At 49.1% G+C, this 19,539-nt stretch overlaps 1 protein-coding gene and 1 non-coding gene across 4 annotated transcripts; both read right to left on the bottom strand.

The window, feature by feature from the left end:
• Positions 1-127: 127 nt before the first annotated feature.
• On the bottom strand, positions 128-19,373 carry LOC137456758 (pre-mRNA-processing factor 39-like). Of its 3 annotated transcripts, none has more exons than XM_068168361.1 (14): positions 19,322-19,373; positions 14,728-15,083; positions 13,383-13,508; positions 12,588-12,706; positions 11,235-11,402; positions 10,494-10,659; positions 8,964-9,071; positions 5,976-6,140; positions 5,523-5,649; positions 5,159-5,427; positions 4,420-4,604; positions 3,568-3,642; positions 2,284-2,404; positions 128-851 (listed from the first exon to the last, which is right to left on the bottom strand). In XM_068168361.1, the coding sequence occupies exons 1-14, from the start codon at positions 19,371-19,373 to the stop codon at positions 801-803; spliced, it is 2,088 nt and encodes a 695-aa protein (XP_068024462.1). In that variant the 3' UTR covers positions 128-800. The 3 variants fall into 3 exon arrangements, with proteins under 3 accessions (XP_068024462.1, XP_068024463.1, XP_068024464.1); XM_068168362.1 differs by lacking the exon at positions 19,322-19,373 and adding an exon at positions 18,591-18,655; XM_068168363.1 differs by lacking the exons at positions 13,383-13,508; positions 14,728-15,083; positions 19,322-19,373 and adding an exon at positions 12,834-13,359.
• Positions 4,987-5,068, bottom strand: LOC137456762 (small nucleolar RNA SNORD127). The gene has a single exon (XR_010991103.1). It is a non-coding gene; the product is annotated as a small nucleolar RNA SNORD127 (small nucleolar RNA).
• Positions 19,374-19,539: the final 166 nt, after the last annotated feature.

Here is a 19,539-nt window from a genome sequence, read left to right as displayed (position 1 = left end):
AGACATGTCCCAACCATTCCCAAGGTGTCCACATGCCATAGTTGCTCCAGTTTGAACTGAGCCCGCCCACACACCCCCTTTAGTCCTGGTTGGAGAGAGGTAACCCAAGAAAACTCAAGAGGACTACTGCATTCCTTGCTTTTATTACAAAAAATGGGAATGATCACTTTGATCAAAATGAAAAAAACCCAACACAAATGTTTGCTCACACACTGTGTACATGAGAAACTCTAGATACAAAACTCACCCCAGACACCATTTGTGCTTTATAAAAGAACATCATTTTTTGCACAGCCTCTTCCTCTCTGATCTCATGGAGAGAAAGCAGCTGGCAGAGGTTGCCTTCAAAGGTGAGGAGATTCCATGGTGACAACAAAAAGCAGGTTGGGATTTGGAGTGGGACACAGAGGACGTCTCACCGTAGCGCAGGTCCTGGTGCTGTCCCAACCTCCTTGTGTCCTGCAGCAGTTCAAGGAGACACCAAAGCCCTACAGCTTCACCAACTCAATCTATGGAATCATGCCAGGACTGAACTCCTCAGCTCTCTCCATCCATTAGCGCAGGGAATTAACAAAACCAATGGGTTGATGGTCAGCTAGAGTCGGACAGATACCACTGATCAGTTACTGCACACATACCCTGTGAACATCAGCTCCTTTCACATGCAGAAGACCCAAAAGCAGCTATGACAGCAGTCCTTTCACAGCCCCCACTTAGAAAAATAGAGATTTTTTTTTATTATTATTTTTATTCCATCTTGGTTGAAACTGCAGCACGGTGAGCTCCAGCTGCTCCCGGGATCAAGTTGGGTGGTAATACTGTCCGTAATTCCAGGCATTCTGGTAGTTGTACTGGAAAGCAACAACACAGGGCAAGAGTTACTGACTGCCTTTGCTCCAAAGGACACCCCATAATGACTGTCACTGAGAGGATTTCAACCTCTTGTCACTGGAACCACAGAATCCCAACATGGTGGGGTTGGAAGGGACGTCTGGAGATCTTCCAGTCCAAGGCCCCTGCTAAAGCAGGGGCACCCACAGCACCTTGTCCAGGATCACAATGGCCAGAAGGGTTTGGAAGCTCTCCAGAGTAGGAGATTCTGCCACCTTTCCAGGCAGCCTGCTCCAGGGCTCCAGCACCCTCACACTGAAGAAGCTTCTCCTCATCTTCAGATGGAAGCTATTGGGTTTCAGTTTGTGACCTCTACTCCTTTCCTGTCACTGGGAACCAATGAAAAGAGTCTGGCCCCATCCTCTTGCCCTGTGTAGCACAGGACTGAGATCTCCATCCACACCAAGTCTGCTATTCCCAATGGCTGTGTTTCACAGCTTGGAGCAGCTGTCCTGGCAGTGTCCCCATGCTTGGTGAGATACCTTTCACCACCTGGCTCTGCAAAGAACACTTGATGGGGGCAGTTCTAAACCACAGCGATACACTACCACTTTGTGTCCCATCTGCAAATGCTTCCCCCATGAGCTTAGCAGGTTCCTCTCAGTCTAAAGTTTCCATTAACTCCTTCATCAAACATCTCAGTTGGACCTGTCATGCTTCACAACTCAGGAGAAGCAGAAGTCCATGCCTGCAATACCCACCCTTCCCATCTTAACATCCTACAGGAAGGCAGACTTGAAGCTCTGATTTTCCAGCCTGCCCATTGGACAAGGCAGGACATCAAATGGCCAGTCAGGCCAAAAGCAAGCAGAGCATATCCTGGAGGCTGCTGGAGCTACAGGCAAGAAGAGGAAACCAAGGTATGACTTGACTAAGTCAGAGTGCTTTATGCCACTCCAGAGGATGAAGTGAAGTGCCATGGAAGAATAGTCACAAACCCAAGCTGTGGCAGACTCATCTTGAGCAAGATGTCACAGAAACTACTAGCCAGAGAAAGTGACTATCACATGGTAAACTGACATCTTGAGGTGGGTCATCTGGCCAAATGTTTCAGCACACACAGGTCCATTGCCCTTCACCAGCAATGTCACAATCTCAACTGTCACACTTCTCTTAATGTAAACATCTAAACACCCAACCACACATCTGAGCAAGCTGCTCTAGGTGAAGATGCCCCTGCTCACTGCACTGTTGGACTAAATGAGCTTTAAAGGTCCCTTACAACCCAAACCACTCTGTGATTCCATGATGTTGGTGCACAGAGAGCCATGCATAGAGTCTAGAGAGGAATGCACAAAACCAGGAGCTCTAGCTTGACTCCAGGCTTTCCTCTCCAGCTGACACTGGGCCATTGCTACAGCCACAATGTCCAGGAGGGCCCCCCACACCCACCTGGTACCAGGCGTTGTAGTTGTAGGCTGCCTGGTTGGCTTGCATGTCTCCATCCATCATCTGTGCTGATGCCAGAGCTGGGTCATCAGTCAGCATTTTCTTCTCATCTGGCTCCTCTGACCTGTGAAATTAAACAGCTACTTGTGAATGTGTCAGAGGTTAGGTTCTGGGCTGATCTGTGCATGGGGAATGATGCAATGGCTAAGAGGAAGGACTACTTTAATATTCATTGGCCTGTCCCAGTAGGGTAGAATAATTTCATTTAGAGGACAGTAAACTGTGCTTCAAGAAGCAGCAGCAACAAAGCTGGTGAAGAGTCTGGAGAACAGGACTGGTGAGGAGCAGCTGAGGGAACTGGGGTTGTTCAGCCTGAAGAATAGGAGGCTGAGGGGAGACCTCATTGCTCTCTACAATTCCCTCAAAGGAGGTTGGAGTCAGGTAGGGGCTGGTCTCTCTAGTGTCAAGTGACAAAACAAGAGGAAATGCCCTGAAATTGCGTCAGGGGAGGTTTAGGTTGGATATTAGGAAAAATATCTTCCCTGCAAGAGTGGTCAGGCATTGGAACAGGCTGCCCAGGGAGGTGGGGGAGTCACCATCCCTGGAGGTTTCAGGAAATGTGTGGACATGGAACTCTGGGACACGGTTGGTTCAGTGGCTGGACTCGATGATCCTAGAGGGCTTTTCCTACCCAAACAGTTCTATGATTCTATGCTCTGGTGTTCAAATCCTTCTGGTGCTCAAACTGAGACAGAAAAAGCCATGTTTGTGCTGAAAGCATATTTACTTTATAGAATCACAGAACTGTTTTGGTTGGAAAAGACCTCTAAGATCATCGAGTCCAACCACTGACCTAACATCAAGTGACCAGAAACCAGGGATTTTAGTCTTGCAAATAATAGGCATAAAGCTGAAAAATATCTGTATTTATGTGAAAAACTATAAATCCACAGTGAAACTTTAGTAAGTATTCACACATTGAAGGAAAAAACACCTCTCCAAGACTGTTATCAGAAGTATTTTAAGCATTTCATAGATTTGTAGAATCACAGAGTGTTTTGGGTTGGAAAGGACCTTCAAGATCACCTAGTTTTAACCTCCCTGCCTTGGGCAGGGACAACTTCCACTAGACCAGGTTGCTCAAGGCCTCATCTGGCCTGGCCTGGAACACCTCCAAGGAGGGAGCATTTCCAAGTTCTCTCAGCTATAGCTTAGTGCCTGTTCCAGCCACCCCACACTGCTCCATCAGTCCAGCTGGGTTCACACCCCAGAAGAATTCTTTCCTACCCGTTCTCTGCTCGCCTTTTCAAAGAGTCCTGCTCCTTCAGAAGTGCCTGATGTTCATCATATGCATCCAGAAGCCTAAGGAAGACAACAGAGAAACCTGTTCTCACATCAACATTGTAAACACAGGAGCAACCACATTAAAATGTTCCACAGGTACACAGAATCCCCAAATCCCAGCATGATGGGGCTGGAAGGGACCTCTGGAGATCATCTAGTCCAACCTCACTGCTAAAGCAGGGTAACCCACAGCAGCTTGCCAGGATCACAATGTCCAGCTGGGTTTGGAAATTCTCCAGAGGAGGAGACTCCACAACTTCTCTGGGCAGCCTGCTCCAGGGATCAGGCACCCAAACCCCATTCTAAACCAAGCTCAGTGATCATCCACCTGATGATACATGTAGGGAGAAGAGACCAATCCCCACCTGGCTCCAACCTCCTTCCAGGGAGTTGTAGAGAGCAGTGAGGTCTCCACTCAGACTCCCTCCAGACTAAACAACCCCAGTTCCCTCAGCTGCTCCTCACCAGACCTGTTCTCCAGACCCTTCACCAGCTTTCTTGGCCTTCTCTGGACATGCTCCAGCCTCTCAATGTCCTTGGAGTGAGGGGCCCAAAACTGAAACCAATACACTCAAGGTGTGGTCTCAGCAATGTCCTGTACAGGGGGATAATCACACTCCTGGTCCTGCCACCCACACTCTCACTATCTAAACCCGGGAATTTGGTTGAGAAAATCACCCACCAACAAAGAGCTGATGGTGTGAAAGGCACCATTTAATGGATGCTAAGCCTACCACTTCTCCCAGCACTCTTAAAGTGACCCTAACTTGGCTGCTGCACAGGTTGCCCTCTTACTTGTTTACATCAGAACCAAAATCTTCCAGGAATTCCACTTTTCGCTGTGAAAAGGTAATCCTCATTTTAATGGAGAGTTCTCCGTTGACAGCTTTATCAAAGCAGCTCAAGATGTTCTCCTCGTTTTGCTTGAGGTCACCACTGTACTCCATTTCCAGCAAGTTGAGATAGAGCTTCGTGTTTTCCTGTGCAAAAGATGCATTAGAAGCTGTGCCCTGGCCATGTTAGGTATTTAGTGGTCAATGTATCTCTACCACAAGCACACCAGAACAGTCACACCATGAACTGTATGCCAAAACAGTCAACAAAAGGGGTTTTAGTCACATTGGTCATCTCTGACCTGGCCTGACACATAGAAATGACCTAACGTTGCAAAAAGACACATCACGCTTTCCTAGCACTGAGCTAAGAGCATGTAGAGTGCCCAACACCTACAAACTCTACAAGCCCACAGGTTTTGTTCACTCTTGAGATGAACACACATCTGGAAGAGTGAGATTCTCCACGAAAAGAGAGATTCTCCAAGGAAAAATGAAGGTATAGAGCAAGAGCTGCAAGCTACAAGTAGGGCAACCTCAGTTTAGAGGGACTGGTGTCTCCACGCAGTAATGAACCATTACAGCTACAACTCCTGTCATCATTGTTGCCCTACTTGGAAAGAAATGCTTCAGAGAGAGAAGACTGGTGATCTTTGGGGGTTGGTTTGGTTTGTTAAGGACAGCAAGGAGGGAACACATACTTTGTCCATGTCTATGGCTTCTGACAGCACTTTTCTTGCCTTTGGAAGGTTTTTCTGTACTTTGAAGAGGTGCCGAGCTAATTTGATGGCATAAAAGGAGGACTCAGTGAGGGACTTGGCGTTCCTCATAGCCTCTTCCAGCAGGTGCTCAGCTTCTTCCATGTTGCCGTGCCTGCGCTCCAAGCTGACTCTGCGCAGGCGGATCATGGCTAGCCCTAGAATACACTCCTCAAAGGTCTTCAAGATCCTCCTGGCTTCATCAATGTTGCCTGAAACACCGGTTGAGATGCTTTAGGATAGGAGACACCCAACAGCCTCCTGACCACCAGAATCCCTCCCAGCAGAACCCCGGGGTTGCTCTTACCCTGCTGCTCCTCAAAGGCTGCCCACAACATGTGAACCATGGGTTTCTTAGGCAGGTGTATTGTGCAAGCCCTGCTGTAGACATGCCTCACTCCTTCAATACTATGATTCTCCATGTATTTGGCATACTATGGTTGAAAACAGAGCAGAGATGGGAGAGTTTAAAGCTTGTATTTGCCTTTCCAAACATGCCAGAGTGATAAAATTCTTTTGTTTTAAACCCATTCAGCACCTTTATGGAACCACTAGACTAGTTTCTGTAAGGAAGGACGTAGAGAGGCAACGAAGTTGGCATATGCAGCAGTCAAATCTGGTTGCAAGCAGACCATCTCCTAATGCAACAGATATAGTTATATATGAACAACGTTCCACAAAGAGTACAAAAGGTTAGTCACTAGGTCAAGGTATTGCCAGCGGCAAGGAGATGATGGGTGGCAAACCACTTCTCCCTTACCTTAATCCAGAAGTCCTCATAGAGGGCACATGAAATAACACATCTCTCAAAGAGGACCACGACTCGCTCGTGAGTGCCATTCTCTATCTCAAACTCTAAGTACTCTTTCCAGTTTTTCAGCTGAATTTTCTCCAGAGGTTTGACATGAAAGTAAGGCCTCTTGATCTGCAAGAGTCAAGCAACACCACTTCAATCAGTGGGACTGTGGGACCACACCAATCACAGATCGCATTGGGTTGGAAGAGACCCTCAAAGGTCATCTTGTCCAACTGCCCTGCAGTCAGCAGGGACATCTGCAACTAGACTGGGCTGCCCAGAGCCCAGTCAAGTCTGATCTCAAGTGCCTCCATGGACGGAGCCTCAACTGCATTACTGGGCAACCTGTTTCAGTGTCTCACCACCCTCATAGTGAAGAACTTCCTCCTAATGTCCAAACTTCCTCCTTATGTCCAAGGACATTATCCAGCCAGATCTACTGGGGTTACCCAAGTGCTGATCAAGAGATGCTGCTGGTATTATTCTAGGCTAGGCACTTCTTGCTCTAGAAAGCTCTTGGAGTGCAAAGTGGTTACAGAAGATGAGCAAGAACTCGGTGATGCTGATCCCTTTAAAACCTGTGGTCACAATGTAACAGCAACATTATCATGGAATCATAGAGGTTGATGAAGGTCTCAAAGATTATCTAGTCAAAACATTAGCCCAGCACTGCCAGGTCACCACTAAACCATGTCCCTCAGCACCACATCTACATGGCTTTAAAACCCAGGGATGGGGACTCCACCACTGCACTGGGAAGCCTGGACCAGACCTTGGCAACCCTTCTGGGGAAAAATTCATTCCTCACGTGCAAACTAAACCTCCCCTGGTGTAATCTGAGGCCATTTCCTCTTGTCCTATCACTTGTTCCTTAGGAGAGGAGACCAACCCCCACCTGGCTTCAACCTTCTTTCAAAGAGTTGTAGAGCCAAACATCTCCCCTCAGCTTCCTTTTCTCCCAGCTGAAGAACCCCAAAGATGAACACCAATGAATGCATTCCACATAGAGAGCTGAAGTACTTACTGTACTAGCACTGCTTTGACCTACAGGCAGCAGAGCATCCTTCCAGAGATCTTGCTTTTCCTCTCTCCATCTTTACCTTTACCTGATCATTTCTTTCCTGTACTGCAATTCCATCTCAGGGACATCCACACAACACATCAAGAACTCACAATAATTAAGAAGTTAATGTTCAATCCTTTACACCCACCTGGAATGTAAAGCAAATCACCCCCTCCATGCTCCTCACTGAACCCTACTATGGAACCCAAGGCTCTTCACTGCTACAATAAACTCATAGGATCATTTTGGATGGAAAAGACCTTTAAGATCATCAAGTCCAACCACTATCTAACCCAACTGAGTCCAGTGCTAAACCATGTTCCTTAAGCAAACCATGTTCCTTTGTCTATCCATTCCAAGACAAAATGTGTATTTCAGACACCTCGTAGGTCTATCATGTTGGTATCCACAGAACAGATCACAGAATGCATTGGGTTGGAAGGGATACTCAAAGGTCATCTTGTCCAGCTCCCCTGCAGTGAGCAGGGACACCTCCAACTAGATCAGGCTGCCAAGGGCTACATCAAGCTCGACCTTGAATGTGTCCAGGGATGGGGTCTCAATCACATCTCTGGAAAACCTGTTCCAAATACTCTCTTTTGTCAGGACATGTAGTGATTCTGGCCAGGAACAAGAGGACACCCTGTTTCTTACACATTTTCTCCAGCATATCCACAGTTTTACCATTCTTCTAAGTAATCATTTGTAGCTTCATGAGCCAAGAAGACCTTCACTCATAACCTCATTTTCCACAAGACTCCAGTGTATTTGAGCCTCCCCTACTGTAAGGACATGCCTTGAGTGCTCTGCTTCTCCATGATGTATGGGGCTGGTTGTGGTGGAACAGAAAGAGGAACCCACCTGAGTTACAGTTCTAAAGTCAATGTGAGCAGGAGTGGTTACATGCAGTGTGCTGGAGTTCACAGAATGGGTTTGATTGGAAGGGACCTTAAAGATTCCAAACACCCTGCCATGGGCAGGGACACCTCCCACTAGACCATGTTGCTCAAGGCTTTGTCCCATCTGGCCTACAACATGTCAGGGAGGGGGCATCTACAACCTCCCTGGACAACCTGTTCCAATAAGCAACCATGGTGTTCCAGAAGCAACCACAGTAGCAACCCTCTGAGCCAAAGAAGCATCTGCTGCAGACTGATGGCCAAGACCTCTCCCAACTGGAAGATGCTCCTACTCCAGCCAACATCCTGCTCCCTACAGCCTCGCTGCCCTACTCAAGGTTCTCCAAAGTTCTTCTGGCCTATAAGGTGTCTGGCCTAGTGCAATAAGCAACAGGACAGGGGACACGAGAAGCCCCTGCAAATGTCTCCTAGCCAAATGGTCAGGCTAATTTATGACTTAGTGGTTTGTAGACAGGAGCTGCAGGTTTGATGGATCCTGTTGGCAAACTCAAGTGAACTGTGTCCAGGTTTCAGAGTGAGAACCCATTCTCCTTTCAGGACAGGATTAGCTCTGCAGCCAGAGATGATCTCAGATTTTGGAGCGTGATGGTGAAACACAAACCCATCCCAATTCCATTCTCCCTTCAGGACAGGCAGCCAGAACCTCCTCCACTGCATTACCCTGCAGCACCTCAGCGACAAGGCAGTCCTGACACACACACTTCATGACCATGTGTTCAAAGACCACTCATCACCAGCACCCCATCTCACCTCTCCCCAGGCACTCCTCAACCACATTTCAATGATCAGATGGCAGAGCTGCCCTCACAAACTGGCTTTTCAGAAGAAACACAGCAGAGTGTGAAAGCCCATCTTTGCTGAAAGCCCCACAACAGCTCCAATCACAAGGTTTGTCACCCAATTCCTAGCTCCAGGGTTTATGTTCAAAGCTCTTGCACCTCCTGCCTTACATAGAAGACCCAAACTTACCGCTTCCTCAAAGGTCCACCTCTTACTGACTTCGTGTTCGTTGTGGTTAAACATCTCCTGGTGAATCTCAATGATTCTGTGCCTCATGTTCTCTATCTCAGTGACCAGCTAAAACACAAGTTTGAAGATGTGACACAGGCAGACACCACATCACCTTTGTAAATGCATTTTAGGGTGACAGTCACGTGCATAAACCCAAAGTACCAGAGATGTTGCCTTGAAGGGGCAGGGGAAGGGGTGGGACACTGTCCACATGGTGCCCTTACCTTCAGCACAATCCAACTAAACTGATTTTCTACCTCAAGTTTTGCTTTATGCTGAAGGTAATTGAGATTTAAGATGGATTTTCACCCAAGTCAAACATGGTTTCAATCAACAGTTCCTCTGGATGGCTCCATTTCCACATGCCTGTGAAGGATGTGAACCTCCACAGACCACTACTGAAGAACAATTTCCTTGGATCACAGTTGCTCACAGAATCATTTTGGTTGGAAGAGACCTAATTTAAGACTGAGTCCAACCATCCTCTGACTCTACCAAGGCTGGTGCTAAACCACACCCCTCAGCACCACATCTCTGTGTCTTTACACCACCTCCAAGAATGGGGATTCATTCAATCACCTCCCTGGGCAACCTGTTCCAGTGTATGAGAACCTGAACTTTCAGTGAAGAAGTTTCATCTAATATCCAACCTAAACCTCCTCTGGAGAAACTTGAGGCCATTTCCTCTTGTCCTGTCCCTCATTTCTTGGTGGAAGAGACCAGCCCCCACCTGGCTCCAACCTCCTTTCATGGATTTGTAGAGACTCAGGTCTCCCCTCAGCTTCCTCTTCAGGCTGAACAACCCCAGTTCCTTCAGCTGCTCCTCACCTGACCTGTTCTCCAGGCCCTTCATCAACTTTGTTGCCCTTCTCTGGACCTTCTCCAGCACTTCAATGTCATTCTTGAACTGAGGCCCCAAAACTGAACCCAGAACTCAAGGTGTGTCCTCTCCAGTGCCCAGCACAAGGGCACAATCATTTCCCTGACCCTGCTGGCCACACCACTGCTGATCCAAGCCAGGATGCTGGTGGCCTTCTTGGCCACCTGGGCACACTGGTGGCTCATCTTCAGCCACTGTCAGCCAGCACCCCCAGATCTTTCTCTGCTATGCAGCTTTCTAGTCACTCTGCCCCACTCCTGGAGCATTCATGGGGTTGGTGTGACCTAAGCGCAGGACCCGGCACTTGGCCTTGTTGAACCTCATCCCATTGGCCTCATCCCATCAATGCTGCCTGGCCAGCCACTTCTGTACTCATTTCCTAATATGGTATAATTACTGTTAACCCTTAAAGCTTTCCACACCACTTCCATAATTTTTTAACTCCATGTCTTTACTACCTCTGAGAAGGTGTGTCCCATAGACAAGCTGACACACAGAGAACCAGAGGAACAACTCAGCTGCATAGACACCAAACTGTCTGCACCTAAACTCATCCCTCAGGCACAGAACAAGGCAGGAACATCCCTAAGCACCCTCAGGCTGCCTACCTTGGCAGGGTCAGTGATGTCTTCAGTCCCAGAGGGCAGGTCATCTCCTGGCTGCGCCTCCTCCCCAGTGTGGCCATTGACTGAGGCAAGCTCCCTGCGCAGCTGGACAAACTGCTCCGTGGTCAGGAAGTCCCGAGGCAGGTTGTTCTGGATGTGTTCCTTAAACCTGAGAGCAGGCAGAAACAATGCAACACAACCTTGATGTCTCATGTGGCAACACTCTGCCCACCCAGAGCTGAACAATCAGTCCCAGAGGGGCTCTGAGGTGATTTATCAATTGGAGTGGTACTGAGAATGCAGCTTCTGACAACACACACACAAATGCAGCTTCCGCCAGCTGCCAGGCTCCAAAACCTTCTTGTCTCAAAGTGAAATAAAAGGGTGATGCACTCCAGTGGTTCACTACTGAAGATGACAGACCACTCATCATCAAAAAGTGATGCCAAAGGATAAGAGCAGCTGTAGAGAAAGATACTTTATGTTCAAACAAAAAGGTCTGTAGAAGTTATACAGAAGGCTGATTAACCCAGGTTCTGGTTAAGGAGCTTTGGAGCTGGCTGCCCAGAGAGGTTATGGAATCTCCTTCTCTGAACAGATTCCAGACCCAGCTGGCCATTGTGATCCTGGACAAGCTGTTGTGGGTGACACTGCTTCAACAAGGAGGGTTGGATTGGACGATCTCCAGAGGTCCTTCCCACCAGCATGTGCTAGGATTGGGTGAAATCACTCGTTTCTCTTTACCTCTGGAAGTGATGACTGTAGAGCTGCGTCGGGATGCCAAGGATGCGGTCATAGATGGAGGTCACCTCCCTCAGGTTGCCCTGCTCATTCTCCCAGTTGATGTACATCTCCCAGAGCCGGTCAGAACGGAAGTCTGTCCCCGCAGCCAGCACTGCATGCTCGTAGGCTCTGAAAGGGAAACCATTGCACAGTTGTTCCTGGGTGAGGTGGGAGCACAAGGAGGCTGTGGCTCCCATTTGAAGATTGGGTGTTCAAAACATAAGTAGATGTGGCTTGTCTAGTGGTCACAGAGGTGTTGGTTAGAAGCTGTGACTCAACGATCTTAGAAGTCCTTACCACCCTTAATGATACTACAATTATGAGCAACCTCATCTACTCGCAGCCATACTTGTGTTCAAGACTGAAGTTGTTCAAAGTATTCTCTAGGTGTCTGCAGGAGTTCACGAAGCTCAGACTCGCCTTCTCCTCTACCACTGCCACAACTGAATAAAGGCAACAGGAAAAGCCACTTGCAGGTGTGCAAGACATGAGGAAAACACCTGACCTTTACCACCCTGTCAGATTCCAAAGCCATTATTTAGCAGTTTAACACAGCCATACATCAATCGCGTTGCTCGGAGCTAACTTACAGCTCAATAACGGTTTTGCATCAACCTTTGGTCCAACCACTCACTAAAAGCAGGACCACTGCCAGCCAAAGATGAGGTCAGAATCATGTTGGCTGTACCCTGAACATCTCCAAGGAATTAAATCCCCGTATCTAAATTCCATGGAATTAAACTCCCCAGATTCTCTGGGGAACTTGCTGCATCACTGCACAAAGTAGTTCTTAACATCCAGTGTGAAGCTCTCAAGACACAACATTTGGCCCCTGTAGGACATCGTGAGGCCACACCCTAGGTACTGGGTTCAGTTTTGGGTCCCTCACTCCCAGAGATTGAGAAGGACTAGAGCATGTCCAGAGAAGGGCAAGGAAGCTGGTGAAGTGCCTGGACAACAGGTCTAGTGGAGCAGCTGAGGGAACTGGGGTTGTTTAATATGGAAAATAAAAGGCTGAGGAGAGACCTCAGCTCTCTACAACTCCCTGAAAGGAGGCTGGAAGTTAGGTGGAGGTTGATCTCTTCTCCCTGCTATCAGGTGATAGAGGAAATGGCCTGAAATTGCCTCAGGTGAGGTTTCGGTTGGACATCAGGAAAAATGTCTGTCCTGCAAGAGTGGTCAGGCATTGGAACAGGCTGCAAAGTGAGACGGTAGTCACCACCCTTGGAAGTGTTCAATAAACATGTGGACAAGGCACTTTTGGACATTTGGGTACACGCAGACCTCGTCTGTCACCACCCGCTCGCAACTCACCCTCGGATGGTGCTGTTGGTTTCAGGATCAGAAGGGTCCAAGGTCTCCTTGAGGAAGTTTATATAATGGATCCAGAGATCAACACTAAGAGGAATGGCCTGCAGCCCTCTGCGATAAACCTATGAAGAGAAGAGGAGCTGTAGCTGACAGAGGTGATGGTGTCCCAGTAGAGAGGCAACACTGTGTTATCCGCTGAACCTCGGACATACTAATTACTGGAATTTTGTTTAAATAATCTACCATTACCATTTGGGTGGAGGTTGGATAGAACATGGCAATGTTCTGATCTCCACGTGCAGAGTCTTGATCTTCAAAGCGCAGCGGTCCCTGCATTCTGACCAGGTTGTGTGGGCAGGCTTTGGGGTACAGACCATAGGGCACAGACCCATTAGAGCATCATTGACAGCGTCTGACCAAAAATGCAATAGAGATGGAGCAATTGTGACCAGCAAAAAAATAGAAAAGAATAATACAAAAAAAAAAGAATAAAAAAACCAACTCTAGAGTTGTGAAAAATGAGGAACAAAGGGAAGTGAGAGAAAAGCCCTGCCCTACTTGTTAAGCTGCAGTGTAATTTACAGAGGGCTTGCACTGCAAAGCTTGACAAACTGTAGAGGTTTAACGCACCTGCCAACAAAGAGAAAAAACATTAGCTACAGATGCCACAGGGGTGACACGTGCACACCAAACTCCTACCAACCTGGCAGGCACTGGCAGCCAAATGACTTGTGGGAGCTTAGTCATTTTTTGGCCAACAGGAGCAACGGCAAGAGCTGTGCCCAGCTACCTACGTACCTCATCAGACTGCTTGACGTTCTCGTGGCGCTTCTCAAGGTCCGCGTACTTCTTCCAGTAGCCATAGCAGTATGGGTAATGGGTGAAGAACCTGTCGAAGGCCTTCCTGGCAGCTGGCAGGTGGTTCTGCAGGAAAGAGACAAGAGCAATGGATCCTCTCCTTCAAAACAACTCCAGGTTAGCTTAACCTCTACCATTGTTTCCATATTGTCTTAAAAATGATCCCTGTTAGTCAGTAACCTCTTCCAATGACTGAAAACCAATCATTTCTACTTGGGCATCTCTGAGGGCTTCAAAGCAATCATTTTGGTTTGGTCACCTTTGATGACTTCAGAAAAAAACATTTCTATTTGGTCATTTCTGAGAACTTCAAAACAATCATTTCTATTCTGTGATCACTGCTGATGACATTTTTCAAGGGCAACTGGCCATGCTAGAAAGTTAGGCACAGCAGACCCTCATCAAATTCAACAAGAACAAACAGAGTCCTGCAACTGAGGAGGAATAAGCCCCTGCACCACTACAGGGGAGGAATGGCTTGCTCAAAAGCAGTTCCACAGAGAAGGACCAGGGAGTGCTGGTGGGCAACAAGCTCCCCAGGAGACAGCAATGTGCCCTTGTGGACAAGAAAGTCAATGGTCTCCTAGGGGATGTGAAGAAGAGTGTGGCCAGCAGGTCAAGGGAGGTTCTCATCCACCTCTACTCTGCCCTAGGAAGGTCACATCTGGAGTCCTGGGCCCAATTCTGGGCTCCCCAGTTCAAGAGAGACAGGGAATTATTGGAAAGAGTTCAGTAGAGGCTGCAAAGATGCTGAGGGGCCTGGAGCATCTCTTTGAGGAGGAAAGGCTGAGAGACCTGGGGCTGTTGAGCATGGAGAAGAGCAGCCCAAGAGGGGATCTTCTCAATGCTCAGCAAGAGCCAAAGGACCTGTGGGCAGAAAGAAGATGAGGCCAGACTCCTGTCAGTGGTGTTCAGTGACAGAACAAGAAACAACAGGCACAAATTGGAACCCAGGACGTCCACCTGAGAAACTTGTTTGGTATGAGGGTGCTGGAGCCCTGGAGCAGGCTGCCCAGAGAGGCTGTGGAGTCTCTCTCTCTAAAGAGATTCCAAACCCAGCAGGACATTATGATCCTGGGCAAGCTGCTGTGGGTACTCCTGCTTTAGCAGTGGGGGTGGACTGGCTGATCACCAGAGGTCTCTTCCAATCCCCACCATGCTGGGGTCCTAAGTAACCGTGTTAAAACAGCACCCACAAAAGCTCAATGCACTGTACCGGATTTGTCCTTAGTATACCCATGATTTGTGTTCATTCTTTCAGGGAGAATGGGGGGAAGGCACTGACCTCCTGCTCTACATACTGCAGCAGATACACCCATCCTGTGAAGTCCTGGGGATTGTCCTCCACCACTTTCCAGAACTTGTCGAAGTCTGGAGGGAAGTTAGCCTCAATATCTGACGTTTGCAAGCTTTCGATGTTGGGGATCTCACTCTCCTGTGTGTTCTCTTCATTCAGGTCCGGGGAACTATCAGGGGACTGCTCCATCTCAGTCACACTCATGATCTCTGTACTAAAGTCCATCTGCTGTTCTTCTGTTGATGTGTCAGCCCCATTTTCTGTGCTGTCATTGCTAACTGTTGGCTTCTCCTCCTCTGCATTGTCCGAGTTCTCCATGGCTGAGGTTCCTGCTCTACAAGATCCTGTGGAAACAAAAACATTCAGCACTCAGTGACGATTCAAGTGGAACTTGGGCGTGAAATGTCAGCTAAGAGTCATGGATGCTTCAGGCATCTCTGTATTTCGCCACACACCTTCACTTTGGTCTACTAGGTTGGACTAGAGGATCACGAAGGTCTCTTCCAACTTAAGTCATTCTGTGATCCTTCACCTACCAGCCTTATTTACAGTTAAAGATGTTAACAGCAGCTGTATTTTTTAGTATCTGCACACACAAATCATTGTGGTTTGGTCAAAAAGCATCATAGGGCATTACTGAGGCATAAAAGTGACTCAAGACTTCTACTATGACTCTAGTATAAGTTTATTCTAGATAATTATGTTCAGATTTACCCAACTCTCCTCCTTACTACAAACTGGCAACTTCTCTGTAAGACAAATACCTGCTGAAATGAACCATCCATGCCTTAAGTGATGCCTCTGCCGAGAACTACTCCCAGCACCAGACTCATCTCACATTAATGATGCCTTCAAAAAAAACCCCATCCAGCATCAGAGGACCACATAAAATGTCCACCTGACATGCAGTGGTTCTCTCCCACACACAGCTCGTGTGTGAGATGCTTCCTCCTGCCCTTCAGGACAGACTCCATCTTCCTCCTACTCTTTGTTCTGATCTTCCTGGAATGCTACTGCCGTGCCCTGCCCTTGTCCCAAAGCCTACTCCAGCCTAACGTGGCTGCCTGCTGCTCTGCCAAGCAGTGCCTGGCCTCAAGGGATCCCCACCTTCACCACCCAATGCCTTGGAGTAAGGTGGTCCACTGAGCCTTCTTGCAGTCAAACCAGGTCCTAATGACTAACAGATTCTAGGCAATGGAGCACCCTGGTGCTGTTAGCTGTGTCACAGACTGGTTTGGGTGGGAAGGGACCTTTCAAGGTCATCTAACACCCCTGCAGTCAGCAGGGGCATCTGCAAATACAGCAGATTTCTTAGAGACCCAAACAACCTGACCTGCAGTGGTTCTAGGGATGGGGCATCCATCAGCTCTGCAGGCAACCTGGGACATGTTCTCAGCACCCTCAGAGTCTAAAATTTCTCCCTTCTCTCCAATCTGAATCTCTTCCTCTTTTAGTTCAAACCATTACCCCTTGTTCTGTCACAAGCCCAAAAGTCTGTCCCCAGCTTTCTAATCAGACCCTTTAAGCACTGAAAGGCTACCAAAAGGTCTCCCTGGAGCCTTCGCTTCTCCAGACTGCACAAACCCAGTGCTCTCAGTGCTGGTAAGAGACAGAATGGCTTGCTCTCACTTCTACAAATGCATTGACAGAGAAGAACAAAATCTGTCAGACAGAAGAAATAGTCCCTATCTTCTCTGCAGCAGCCTCAACATATGAGGTAACAGCTCACATTTAGCCTGGGAGCTCACCAGGACACTTATCCTGGGCATACAGCTAGAAACTCCATGTTTTGCCCTGCAAAGCTGTCTCAACAACTGCTTTTGGGAAGGGCTGGTTTCTCTTCTCTGTTGCATGCATCTGCTGGCAGCCCTAAAAACACAATTTCTTCTCTTAAACAGTTCATGATTTTCTAATTTTGTATAGCTACCAGTCACAAAAATTAAGTGTTGGTGATGTTTAGAAGCCACTAAAACATGCTCACATGCTGTGAGCACACAGTGCACTACAGCGCTTCTGTTCTACCAGCAGGAGAGGACACCTGTGCAAGGGGAGCCGTCTATTTCCTCCATGAGTAGCTCTGGCCCACACACTGAGCTACTCCAGAAAGTCTGCATACAAAGCTGGCTTCTTTAGTTAGTGTTGGAGATACCAACAACAACTAGACCATGTCCCAGAGTGCCACATCTACTCAGTTTTTGAACACCTTCAGAGATGGTGATTCCACCACCTCCCTGGGCAACCTGTTCCATTGCCTGATCACTCCTGCAGGAAAGTGTTACTCATGCCTAACCTAAACCTTCCTTGGCACAATTTCAGGCCATTTCATCTCACTGTATCACCTGATAATAGGGAGATGAAACCAACCCCCACCTGGCTCCAACCCCCTTTCAGGAAGTTGGAGAGAGCAAGAAAATCTCCCCTTGGTTTCCTTTTCTCCAGGCTGAACAACCCCACTTCCCTCAGCTGCTCCTCACCAGATCTGTTCTCCAGCTCTGCTGCCCTTCTCTGGACCTGCTCTATCCCCTCAATATCCTTTTGGGTTGAGGGGGCCAAAACTGAACCCAGGTGTGGCCTCAAAAGTGAGCATCTAACAGAACTAACCGTGTAATAGAGTAACTCAATTCCAGGAGTTTTAGACCACTCAGGCTAAATAACTGAATAAATCTATCAGATAACTACAGGCACTAAGTGTTCATTAATTTGCCCACAAGCATTACTTAAGCCCATTCCTATTAAAGCCTCAGCACAGACAAGGCTGGTGTTAAGAAACATGAACGAACCAGTGGAAAATATCGAGGTAAAAGCAGAAACAGGCAGCACCCCATAATTCCACACCCCCTCTCACACCCTTCCAAGGCTCTTCACAGCCCTGATAAGCAGCCGGTTGAAACCTTCTGGGCCAGACCTGACTGCAGGGCGTTACCAGCATGTCCCTTCCATTGCTTCTGCCCCAAGATTAAGGTTTAGTAACCAAAATACTGAATCATAGAACTGTTGAGGTTGGAAGAGACCTTTGAGATCATCAAAATGGCTTAGGCAGTGCCACCAAACCATGTCCCTCAGCACCCCATCCACGTGTCTCTTAAACACCCCCAGTCATGCTGACTCCCAGCACCCCCCGGGCAGTCTCTTCCTGCGCCCGAGAAGCCGCGCTGTAAAGTGCTCCTCAGGTGCAATCTAAACCTCCCTGAGGCAGCTTGAGGCCATTTCCTCTTATCGTGTCACTTGTTGCATGTGAGAAAAGAACAAGCCCCACCCGGCTCCAACCTCCATTGAGAGTCGTAGAGAGCAATGAGGCCTTCCCCCAGCCTCCTTTTCTCCAGGCTGAACAGCCCCAGGTCCCTCAGCTGCTCCTCACAGGACCTGTTCTCCAGACCCTTCACCAGCTTCGCTGCTCTCCTCTGGACACGCTCCAGCACCTCGCTGACCTCACTGGAGTGAAGGGCCCAAACCTGAACCCAGGACCCGAAGTGTGGCCTCACCAGTGCGCAGTACAGGGGAACAACATAGCAACGATGCGATAAAACGTGAAGCCCTCAAAGCCTGTGAGCCGGCCGACCACCCCTTCCGAGACTTAGCGGCGCTTACAGCACATAAACCGGAAACGAACCACCTTTCCCTCACTGCGGAGTTAATCACAGTCGTTATTTAACACACCCGAGCCTCACGGGCAGGACAGGCTAACCGCTGGCCACCTGAAGCGCGGCCGGAGGCAGGGGCCCGAACGTGGCTGCAGGCAGCGAGCCCCGCGCCGGCCACCCTTCTCGGCAGAACGCGGCCGAGCAAGCCTTAGTCCTGCCACAGGGGGCCCTGCCGCCCCCCTCCGCCCCCCGAGCCCCCGCAGTCCTCACCTGCAGCCGGCACCTCCGCTGGGCCGGTGACCGCCAGCCTGCCGCGCTGCCGCCGGGCCCCGAGAACCGCGCACGGCGCCTGCGCACAGCCCCTCGCGCCTGCGCCCCGGCGGCGCCGCGCAGACGCCCTGCGCCCTGCCCTGCTTCCCGCCAAATGGCGGCCGCGCGCCTCCCCTGCCGCCCGGCTCTGCGGAAATCGGGCCCCGGGCTGTCGGCGGAGCCGGGGACACGCGGGGGGGGACGGGGGGACGGGAGCGAGGGGGACAGCGGGAGGCGGAGAGGGGAAGGGAAGGAGGCGAAAAGGGGGAAGGGAAAAGGAACAGGAAAGGAAAGGGATAACAGACAAGGAAGGGGATTAACGGATAACGGACAGGGGAAAGGAAAATGGGGAAAAGGAGAGGGAAGGGAAAAGGGAGAAAGGAAAGAAAATGGAGAAGGAGAAGGGGAAAACAGAATGGAAAAGTGGAAGAGGGGAAGAGAAGAGGAAGGAGCAGGCTGGGGTTCCTTTTCCCCAGAACTGTGCATTCCCAGGCAGAGGAGCAGCCCCAGCCCCTAAACCAACTTGCCTGGGCTTTAACAGCTGCCACAGCAAAGCTCATCCTCCACACCTGGCTAAAACCCCAGCAGATTTCTCACAAAAGTCACACACTCCCTTCTTGTACAGGATAACTGGCAGCATGAAGTTTAAAGAAATCAATACATGACTCTGATGAGAAGGTGTCTTTATTCACCAGCAATCTGAGAGGGTTCTGTACTCCATCTTCTCCAGTGACCAGCAGGCATGACTCGGGAGGGACTTGTCCTCTGTCACCAGGCACACTGGTGAGGGTGGCAGTGAGGGGAGTGAGCCTCAGCACAGCTCAGGCTCTCCCAACACCAACCCTGCTGCTGCATGAACAACACCCAACACTGTGAATCAGCACCATGGGGATGGTCCTGTCTGTCTCCA

The sequence above is a fragment of the Melanerpes formicivorus genome, unplaced genomic scaffold (assembly GCF_026170545.1).
Source record: "Melanerpes formicivorus ecotype bairdi unplaced genomic scaffold, bMelFor1.0.p_v2 SCAF_136, whole genome shotgun sequence".
NCBI classification, from domain to species: Eukaryota; Metazoa; Chordata; class Aves; order Piciformes; family Picidae; genus Melanerpes; species Melanerpes formicivorus.
The sequence above is the reverse complement of the archived record's forward strand: the minus strand, read 5'-3'. Positions and strand labels throughout refer to the sequence as shown.

Coding starts and splice junctions, on each gene's coding strand:
- LOC137456758 (XM_068168361.1), bottom strand. CDS start 19,373: ATGCCTGCTGGTCACTGGAGAAGATGGAGTACAGAACCCTCTCAGATT. Junction 15,084..19,321: donor AGAACCCTCTCAGATTGCTG/GTGAATAAAGAC, acceptor TTGTTTCCACAG/GATCTTGTAGAGCAGGAACC. Junction 5,428..5,522: donor AGCCTTTGAGGAGCAGCAGG/GTAAGAGCAACC, acceptor CCGGTGTTTCAG/GCAACATTGATGAAGCCAGG.